Source organism: Sminthopsis crassicaudata, chromosome 1 (genome assembly GCF_048593235.1).
Source record: "Sminthopsis crassicaudata isolate SCR6 chromosome 1, ASM4859323v1, whole genome shotgun sequence".
Classification (NCBI taxonomy): domain Eukaryota; kingdom Metazoa; phylum Chordata; class Mammalia; order Dasyuromorphia; family Dasyuridae; genus Sminthopsis; species Sminthopsis crassicaudata.
In genome coordinates, this window is record NC_133617.1 from 130,537,371 (window position 1) to 130,548,335 (window position 10,965).

The following is a 10,965-nucleotide window of genomic DNA, read 5'->3' on the forward strand; positions in this document are numbered from 1 at the left end:
GTTCCTCCTACCATGCCAACAAAATTCAATTCAGCTTTGCAAACCCTTAGCAACTACCTACTGTGTGCCAACACCAGAAGCTTGATATGTAGGTAACCCACTCAATGAATACCCAATTGTTGTCTGCAGCAGAAAGGCAGTTAAGTCAACAAGCATTTATTAAGCTCTTCCTGTTAAGTGTTTCTCTACAAAACACTGTGCTAAGTACCAAGGATAGAAAGAAAAGCAAAAACATGATGGCTACCCTCTATCATTGACTGTTAACCTCTTCTCAATTATTAACCTCATTTTTCCTCATCATTAGAAGAAAATAATCTTTGAAATACATTCAAACACACAAATATAAATCTTATAAGTAAAAAAAAATAATTGTCTTGTTCTTTGTCATGGATTGTCATGAATTTAACTGTTTTTTAAACATGGTCTAAGTCATATTTCTACAGTATTTTATAGGCCAGGGTGCACTATCTCTGATGTCTGTATGACCCTGGGATGTCATGGGACCATAGATTTAAAATACAGGACCTCAGAGATCATCTACATTAACTTTTTTTTTTTTTAAACAAATGAAGAAACCAAAATCTAAAGTCACAATGTATTGTCAGAACTATATGTTAAATTTAAATCTTTTGATTAAAAACCCAATGGACTTTTCACTGTGTATTTAAACTCTCTCATTCTGTCTCTTCATTTCTAAAACGGGGAAAATAAGTTATTGTGAAGATCAAATGGGAAAATAAATATAAGCTACTTTGCTAACTAGATGTATGGTAGTCAGCCATTATATATGAAATACTTATATAAATGCCAGCTATTATTAACTGGGGATGTGGGATCCTAGGAGGAGAAACATGAACTTAAGTTACCCTAGCTCGTGCTTAATTCAGAACTTGGAGTAGCAAAGGTTTGGGGAAAACAAGAAGGAGGAAGAAGATGGGATGGAGGGATGAGGTGCAAATTAGTTACGGGCGTTGCCCACCCAACCCTAGGGCTACGGCCACTGAACTACAACTCCCAGCATCCCCAGCAGAGACGAAGAGCCCCTCCCAGCCCAGCCCAGGCACAGCCCAGCACAACCCATACTGAGGAAGGTAGAGGAGCTCATGAGGGCTACAAGTGCCTTCTCCGGTTATACTGAAGGACTTCCACCGAACAGCGGAGGACAGGGAAGCTCCAAGATCCAAGACACTGGGAGGGGGGAGGAATAAGAAGAAGGTAGGCTTCAGTGGGTTTCTGGAAGCTGGGTAGGTAGAGAATTTTTATTTTTATTTATTTATTTTTTTAAGGGTTGAGGGCTCGGGGGGAGTATGCAACGGGATGGTGCGGACGAAGAAGAGCTAGGTAACGTCTGTAGTCAGGGCTCTCTGGTCAGTCAGGGCTCGCTTCTCCTCTCCCTTCCCATGGCTCCTGCTCTGTCTCTTTGCACTTAGTGGATGGAGGCAGCCCCAGCTCCGAGTGCCCGGGCAGGAAAGATGCTGCTTATGCAGGAGAGATGGAGTGGGGGCTATTCCAGTCGTGAAGGCACCGGGGGAGCCCGGAATAGATTTTTAGCACATTGCCACCGGAGAGGCGAAGAGCGCCCACGTTGCCTCTCGGTGCCCAGCGAACCTCCTCCCTTACTTAAAGCATTGAGTCTTATCCCAGGATCGCTTCCTAAAGAAGCTATACCGGACGTCCTTGGACCGCGGAAATAATAATGCTTTTAATTAATGACAAGGACAGAAGGGGTTCGGGAAGAGCTTCCTTCCCCGTTTGAGGCATAATTTCATTAGCGCGACTCTAAATCAGACTGTGTGAGAGAGAGAGAGAGAGAGAGAGAGAGAGAGAGAGAGAGAGAGAGAGAGAGAGAGAGAGAGAGAGAGAGAGAGAGAGAGAGAGAGAGAGAGAGAGAGAGAGAGAGAGATGAAAGGAAGAAGAGAGCCCTTAGGAAATCTTCTGGGGATTATTCTCTTGTCCTTAGAGGAAAAGAAGCTGTATAGATTACTGAATTTAAAAGAAGTAGATGGATTGGGCGTCTTTTTAATGATACTAAACAATAAAGAAAGATATTTTTCCCCAGTTTTTTGTTTGGTTTGCGTTTTTCAGATTGTTTTGTTGGGAGAGGGAGAGAGAGAGAGAGAGAGAGAAGAGAGAGAGAGAGAGAGAGAGAGAGAGAGAGAGAGAGAGAGAGAGAGAGAGAGAGAGAGAGAGAGAGAGAGAGAGAGAGAGAGAGAGAAAGAAAGTAAAGTCTAAATCTCACTGTCCCTTCATGGGAGGCAATTTTAGCGACTTTACTTAATCCAAACCTTTACTGCTTAATGAGATATTTGAGCCACAAAGTGATCAGTTCCTCACAATTTAAGGAATTATGAATTTTCCCCTTTTAAGTAATGGATGAAACCATTTATCATTAGTTTATTCATTTGATTCTCTGAAATACCTGGTTTGGGCATTTGTTAAACAATATAAAGGTTCCAGATTGGCTAGTCTTCCCTGGAGGGAAGGTTTGTGAATTTTCAAGTGTGGCTGGTGGAGAAAGTCTTTTACTGGGGAAGCAGCTTAAAAAAAAAAAAAAAAAAAAAAACAGATAGAACACAACAAAACCTTCAATAAATCACTTACTTGGCTTTAAAAAGTCCTGTTTCCATTCTTTGTTGTTTAATCGGAGTTGAGAAAGTGAACTCTTTTGTTTACATCCCCAGAGCATAGTACTAACTTGGCAAATATAAGGTGCTTTAAAAATGCTTGTTAATTGATTAGTGATTGACTATTATGTATTATAAAGTCTGCATCTCTTTGAATTGTAGACTGTGAGAGCCACTGGATTTGAAGCATTTGTATCCTTTAGGCTGTGAGCTAAATAAGTTATTATCCTGATATCAGGATCAAAGCAAAGAAAAAGTTGTTTGAATTCCCTTTGCTTGTGGTAGTGTGCTGTTCTTTAGTAGGAAGGCATCTTAAAGGAGGGAGGTAAAGAGTCTTTTCCTCTCTAAAAAGAGATTTGTCTTTCTTTCTTAGCTGACAGAGAATTGGCCAGATTCACTCTTAAGGTGTAATGAGCACGTTTTAATTTGTAGCTAGGCGGAGGAGATATTGAAGTATATTGCTTTGTGATAAAGTAGAAAGTAGGGAAGCAGTAACTCATCAGTAATTGAAAGTGCTCTAACTCCATGCAGCAACACAAGAGATAGTGTTATTGCAGGGAGAATGATGCAGGCTTGAAAATATGGACAAGTCTAGCAATAGTACAGGGTCATTTGATGTACCAGATGTAAGATCTGGAAAAGCAGCTTAAAAGAGGAGTAGGTCACATTTGGGCTCTTATTGTGCTTTAAACCATCCCTAGGAACATCCTGGACTTTCTATGTTTTTGTAAAACAAATTACATCCATTTGATTCATAGTCAAGGAAGTGCTTTAGAGATTATTTAACACTGCATTTATCAAAATCCAAACCAATTCTGCATGCAGATGGTATAAACAATGAACATTCCATTGTGTCTGTCCTACACTCCTTTTCCATTGGATGTCAGCTATTTTCTTCAAAAGGGTCCTTACTTTTCCCAGTTTGTCTTTTTCAAAAACTGAGGATCTTAACCTTTTTTGTATCATGAATCTTTTTGGCTTTTTGAGTCCTATGGACCTTTTCCCACAATAATATCTTTAAAAACATAAAATAAATATTTGGAATTACTAAGGAAACCAGTTAAATTGGAAGTCGTGTGTGTGTGTGTGTGTGTGTGTGTGTGTGTGTGTATTTGAAAGTTCATAGACCTCAGGTTAAGAAACCCTGCTTAGGGGAAATATATGTTTCAACCTTGTTAGAGGAATTAAGCATGTCTGAGCACATAGATTTTAATTAGAGACAGTTTTCTTTTCCCTTTCCTATTCTGACCTTCCACTCCCTGTGACAATTCCAGTGGTTTGGCTGTATCCTGTTCCCTGCTTTTATGCCATCTTTTTCTTTGCTTACCTCAGAAGGAAAAAAAAAATCTGAAGTTGCCGAATGTTCCTGCCTTCTTTGGATAAATACTTTTAATAGAAAACTTTAGCTTCCATGTTGGGATCTTGTCTAATTGTGTTATTATTGGCAGAGATTCCAGGAGGATGTCTTAGATATGAAGCTGCTTGGGGACATCTGAATAGCTCCCATGGAGCTTCACCACCTTGCTAAGAAGAGAGGGGCAGGCGACCAGTGCAACAATCTGGACTGGAGTTTGGGGGCTTCTCCCTGTGACCACCCAGGAGGTTAGAGGAGATGTAAAGTTGGCTGAAGCAGCCACGAGAGCTGCTCTGTGCTGCCAAAAGCACTGCAAATCAACACAAAAGTTTATAGAGGATAATGAGACCAGCCTCCTCCCACATTTGACTTCCTCTCTGAGAAAGATAGCATTGTTCAGACAGATGGCCACCCATCAGGATCTCTCAAGTCAGAAAAAGAGCCAATAATGGCCAAAGATGTCTGCCACTGTTATGCCACAGGAACTTGAAACCTCCTTCACCTATGTTGATGAAAATGTCAATCTGGAGCATTGTACTGGCAGTCTTTCTCCAGCAAAGGATGGCAGCCACCAAAGAGATTCTGATTGGGAGAACCCAAATGAATGGCCTCATGAGGCTGCCATGTCTCTGATATCTGAAGAAGATGACACAGGCTCTGAAGCCACTGCTTCAGGGAAGTCAACAGATTATGGCTTTATCAGTGCCATTTTATTCTTGGTCACTGGTATCTTGTTGGTTATTATCTCCTATTTGGTCCCCAGGGAAGTGACTGTGGACCCCAACACTATCGCTGCCCGTGAGATGGAACGTTTGGAGAATGAGAGTGCCAGGATTGGGGCTCATCTAGATCGCTGTGTTATAGCTGGCCTGTGCCTCCTTACTCTAGGTGGTGTGGTTCTGTCCTGTTTGTTGATGATGTCCATGTGGAAGGGAGAGTTATATAGGAGGAATAGGTTTGCCTCTTCCAAAGAATCTGCAAAACTCTATGGTTCTTTCAATTTCAGGATGAAAGCTGGCACCAATGATAACACATTAGAATTGTCCTTAGTGGAAGAAGATGTCCTCGCTGTAGATAGTTAATTGTGGCTATGCATTTCCTTTTAAAAAATGACAAAGGAGATATTCCTATTATATTGAACAACATAAAGTAAGTGATGATCCACAGGTTGAGTATCAGCTCTAGAATTCCCTCAGAAAACAAAAACAGAAATAAAAAACCAAGTACCATTTATTAAACACTGCTTTAACACATAATGATGAATTATTTGCTTGACAAGAAAAGTTTGTTAACGAATACCCATTTTTTCTTGGTGGAATTGTTTTTCTCAAGAGTACAAGTCATATAGGAATCAATTAAAGAAACCCAATTTTATAACTTAAAGCATTGATACATAAATTGAACAGTAATGAACTAGTAATGAAGATCTATTTCTGCTTTTATTATTCTAAGATGAAAAAATTTAAGAAAAAAAAAGATTATTTAATTTTTATTTCCATAATAATGAATACTATTATTCAGTCCCTCAGGATGCTTATCTTTACTGCTTATATATGTAGAGTATTAATAATTTGTGATAAAGATGATGAGAAATAAGTAGAAAATGCAGTACAACGAACCAGAAACTCTACTTGGAATCTGGAAATTCTAGGTCCAATTTTACCTTTGATATTAGCTGTATGATTCTGGGCAAATCTTGCAGCCTCTCAACTTCAATTTCTTTATTTGTAAATGAGAGATGATAATAGCACCTACCTCACAGGGTTGTTGTGAGGATCAAGTGAGATAACATATGTATAATACTTTGTAAACCTAAAAGTGCTATAAAAATGTGAACTCATTACTATTATTATTAGTAAGACAGACTTTACATTCTCTCAGTTCTTTTTATTTTCCCAGTAACATTACCCATTTTTTTTCATTGACCAACCAAAAATATCACAATGTTTTTGAGTCTGAAATTTCTTTTTGAGGCATTCCAAGATCAAGAAGGGATACTTAACCAGATGAAATTACTTTACCCTGGAAAAATATAGTTTAGAGAAAAAGATCAAAGTGACAAACCAGAGCTGTCTCAGCAGTTTGAATTTCATCTATCTCTATAGGATTAAGAGTGTGCTGTTATCTTCAGTGATTAAAAATGGTGACTGTATTTTAGTTTCTAAGGTATGTTTTTTTTCCCATTATCCTGGTTAGTAGTGCTTCTGTACCAGCTGTTAGTGAGAAAAGGAGAAAACCCAAATAGCAGACAACTACATTTTCTTTCCTGAGACAAGTAAACATCCTGATGTGAACTTGGACAGGGATTGACTCAGGGATTCTTCCAAATGACAATTCCTTCTTGTGCTGGAAAAGACTCACCCATCCATTCATAGCTAAGTTGTCATTTCTTAGCTAAACTTACTCCAGCCTCTACCCACACACTTACTTCCAATGTCCAGAGCTTATATGATTATGTTGCTTCCATATGAGGTTCTTCATGCTTTAGACCATCACCTGCTGTTGCTAACAACTGCCTGGCCCAGTCCATCAAGCTCAAGCTGGAAACTTTAGGATTGCAGCTGTCCTTAAGTAAGCAAAAGTATTGATAATAAAAACTTTAAAAAATTTGTGATCCACATTGGCCCTTGCAACTCACTCTTGCCCTAAGAAATAAACCCTATTCCCTTTGGAGGCTTTTCCTGTACCATACATCCACTGGCCATGCATCATTATGCACCAGTATCAATGATTTAGCCTGCCCAAGCCTTGTTTCTTTGCCTTCAGAAATTAGTAGAAGTGACCTCTATGGTCTCATGATTGTCACAATCTACAGGAGGGGCTAAAGGAATTGGGATGGAAAAGGACAAAAGTAATCGTATCTTTCTCATACATAGCTATAATAAGTATGCACACAAATACACAACCACTGGGATACATAATCATGCAGATGGTATTGAATCAGAAGAGTGAAGAACTTTGTGATCTCATCAAAATTTCTCCTACCAAACCCTTCTTATATTATCCAGTCTAGGCCCAACCTTCATGACAATTTCTGTCTTAAATTGCATCACTTTAGTTTGAAAATGCTAGTAAGATCATTCCCCAAAAAGCTTTGTGCTACATAATGAAATGGGTGGTCACAATAGTTTGTAGCTGCAAAGGGTATGGATTGATGTGGTTCTTTTGTGTGCCTGTGAGTATTTTGAGTGTGTATGTGTATTTGTGTGTATATGTTTGTACACATGCACATGTGTGTGTACAAGACTTTAAAAGATATATATGTAATGGAATAATAAGGGAAGTCTATGTTATTATAAAGAAGATGGTATATGTATATGTAAATATGTGATGTGGGAATATAAGTATGAATTTATGAAAGAAAGATCTGAGGAAAGAGGAGAAAAACCAGCATACGAATTTAATAAAGGTGAAATAATAAAGAAAGGGAAGATAATTGCAAATATAGCCACAAGAAAGTAGTTGTATCCAAAATCTGAATGTCATTCTGAACAGTGCTGTATTGCTGCTTCAGATAAAGACATTAGTTCATAAAACATGGCCTTTGGTTTTTGAGCTTTGTTGTTTCTGTGCTTAGTGAGCTCATTTCCTATTATAAATTTAACACCATAGGATTTGGCTTGAAGCCTTCTTCTTGGCTGTACAAGATAAAATACTCAATATGTTTTTGAAGACCATGAATGTTGTAGCCATGTTGAAGGCAGTGAAAATTACGTTCATGTATTGAGGAAAATTTTACAGTGAATAGTAGTTCCTCTCTGTTCTTTTTTTTTAATCACATGTTTAAGTAAAGTGTGGATCAGCTGATTTCTTGTGAACAATTTTTGCTTTTTTTCATCAGGAAAAAAAATTTAAGATGGTAGCTAGAAAAAGTGAATTGCCATAAGTCCAAAATTCTGTTTTAGGAAGTCAAGAATCAAGCCTCTGTAAATGGTTTCCAAGAGCCTTTTCAGTGTTTGTAAAGTTCATGGCTCAAAAGGTAAAAACTTTTGATTAATCTTGACATTATTGCCAAATCAGATCACATCAGATCTTTAAATAAGGACAAAGAATTTAAAAAAAAATAAAATCACAGAAAGGAAAAGAAAAAGTATTCAGGAAAAGAGAAACATTTGTCTGGCTAATTCAATTCAAACAAATTATTAAGTACCCTTGGCATACAAGGTACTATATTAAGTAGCAGACATATGAAGACAGTAATGAAATAATACTTGTTCTTTTCAAAAAGGTCATCTAGCTCTGAAGTTATCAAAACTTGTGGTCTGAGTATTACTTTAGACTCTTAAAAATTACTGGATTCCCCGAAGAGCTCTTGTTTGAGATGATATTTATTTTATTGAAATGTCTTAGTATTATGATGAAAGTGTTTTTGACTTTGTAGACCCTTTATATGATCTCAGGAACCCCCAGAAAATTGATAATTGCTGATTTGGTCCAAATCCATTATTTTCAGTAGAGGTACTGAAGCTCAAAAAAGTTGTGACTCCCAAAGTAGTCATTTCTTCTTTACCCAATATTTTTTAAACAAAACATCACATTTTTCCATTGGCATTTTTGTCTTTAAAATTTCAGCTATATAATTTCACATTTGCCTGTGTAGAAGACATTTCTAAGACATTTCATTCTTCTTCAGAAATCTGGTATTTAAGGTTTTGTCTGCAAAATATCAAAATAGGGATAAGTTCAGTCACTCACTAGTATGTTTTATTTAGCAGTATGTACACAAAATCACTGGATAATTTAATGTTTTTTTTTTTTTTTACTTTTCTATATATTTCTGTGTAGCTGTAACTTTTGTTGTGATTACATACAGAAAACATGAGTTGTACTTACAGTCCATCAATAATCATATGTTTAACACCTATCATATGCCAGGCACTGTGCTAAGTGATAGCAATACAAAAAGTGAAAAAGGTAGTCCCTGTTCTCAAGAAGCTCACAAAGTAAAAACTATAACTTAGCTTCTTACATCATTATTCCCCATCACTGACAAAAAAAGACTTATTTGCTTCTTACATCATTATTCCAGGACACTGACAAAAAAGAACTTATTTAAAACTATATTTTGTTAAAAGGTTCTTTGGCCAAAGGAAGTAACAAATAAGAACATTATGGATGCAACAGTTATTGTTTGGTCCCAGATCTTTAATGGACATTAATGACCTTATAATTTGCCTTATCATTACAGCAATTATTATCTATTTGGTTTGTACATTTCTAGCCTGGAAGACATAATTTCCTCCCCCTTTCCCCTCCCTATACTATTCTGATTTCAGGCTTTCAGAAACCAGATGTCTAATACATCCTAAAGAATTAGAAGTATGTATTTCAGCAAGGAAGTTGGAATTTTGTAAACCAAACCAATCCAAAGGGAACATTATTTTTCTGTGTTATTCCTGGGAACTAATTTCTGCTGATAGACATTTTTACCCTTTTGATGGTTCCCAAGTAGAAATAGAGATTTTCTATGTAATTAATACTCTATGTGCAAACTTAAGAACTGTGATTCTTAGCATTTCTTAAAGTTTGCCCAAAAAAGCATATATAGGATATGTTCTCTGTTTCCCAAGAAAAGGTATCAAGCAGATACAGTTTTATCATTGGAGTACCACTTTCAGTGAGATAAAATATCCTGTGAGTACTGAATATAAACTCAAGAAATTTTAAGTTGATGAGGTATATACCACCTCATAAAATTTCCTGTTCCTCAGATTCTTTATTTTGGGTTACCCCCTTATTCCATAAGCAATGAATAAAGGCATATCTGGTGATTAAGTTTCTACATATTATACACAGGCTATTTTTACTTTCTGTCAACAATGGATTGCCTCTCCCTATCCCTGTCTAACCCCAAATCACTGACCTAATAGGATTTTGTGAATTTCTTAGCTTCTGGCCACTAGAATTCCTCCCTTGTCAGCTGAAAATATCACATCTTATCTTTTTTTTTTTTTTCCACAGATTCTATTTGTCATAAGGGTTATTCTCTACCAGCACAGGAACAGGTGAAAACTACTTTAGGCAGACAGGCTGTCCTTCTAAGTTCATTTCTACTTTCCTCGAATCCATTAGGGAAGAATATAACTGAAAGAAAGAGTACAATGACTACCCTGACACAGCATCCGAAGCCAAATGAATACACTTGTCTGCCTATGTACTTGTAAAGGACAAAATTCCCAGGCAGGAACAGTGGAACCTGTCTGCTTTGATCTTTCATGTGAATAATCTCAGCAGCATGCCAGTCTCTATTTGGATTGTCTAACATTAAAACAAAGCTTCTGAATCAGTGTGGAATGAGGGATTTTGTCAATTAAGATCAAATTCCATTTTAACAAACAGTGCTGTACTATAATAGGAATGTTGTATGACCAAAAAAGGAAATAAAAATTACATATATATATATATATATATATATATACATATATATATATATATATATATATATATATATATATATATATATATATATATATATATATATATATATATTTGCAGGCCTTCACTAATGGCTAGGTTTAGCACAACTGAATTCTCTTTCAACAAAAGTATTTCTGCAGTCCCTTAAAGTTCATTGTAATGGGATTTGACCTTTATCTGGGTCAGGCATAAAGAGTGACCATGAAGAGAAGAATTATAATAAAATCTAGCACTCTTTTCTCCAAAAAGCTCAAGAGAAAAGACCCTAACAAATGTCTTTCCTGAGGCTGATTTTAAACTGTATTCATATTTATGATTTGGAGATTTTTATTCTGCCAACTTTAATGGGCACAAATGCTAGGTAATGCTTTCTCTGAAGAGAGAGCCTTTACACAACTGGTTTTAATTGGGAAAAGTGAGATCTCATTTTATAGCCATGTCAATTTTTAAATTAAAATTTCAAGACCTATTGTTTTGGGGAAGAGAGGGAGTTGAGTGAGCCATGTATGGTGTACTCACATATAAGTTCAGGTGTGTATACACATGTGTATGTATGGATTTGGGCAGAAT

At 36.7% G+C, this 10,965-nt stretch overlaps 1 protein-coding gene across 1 annotated transcript; it reads left to right on the forward strand.

Annotated features, from left to right (window-relative positions):
* Window positions 1-1,076: 1,076 nt before the first annotated feature.
* TMEM74 (transmembrane protein 74) lies at window positions 1,077-10,382 on the forward strand. Its single transcript, XM_074267025.1, is given in 5 exon segments — window positions 1,077-1,215; window positions 4,073-4,219; window positions 4,221-4,326; window positions 4,329-4,456; window positions 4,458-10,382. Coding segments are annotated over 4 exon segments (927 nt in total). The 5' UTR covers window positions 1,077-1,215; window positions 4,073-4,129; the 3' UTR covers window positions 5,061-10,382.
* Window positions 10,383-10,965: the final 583 nt, after the last annotated feature.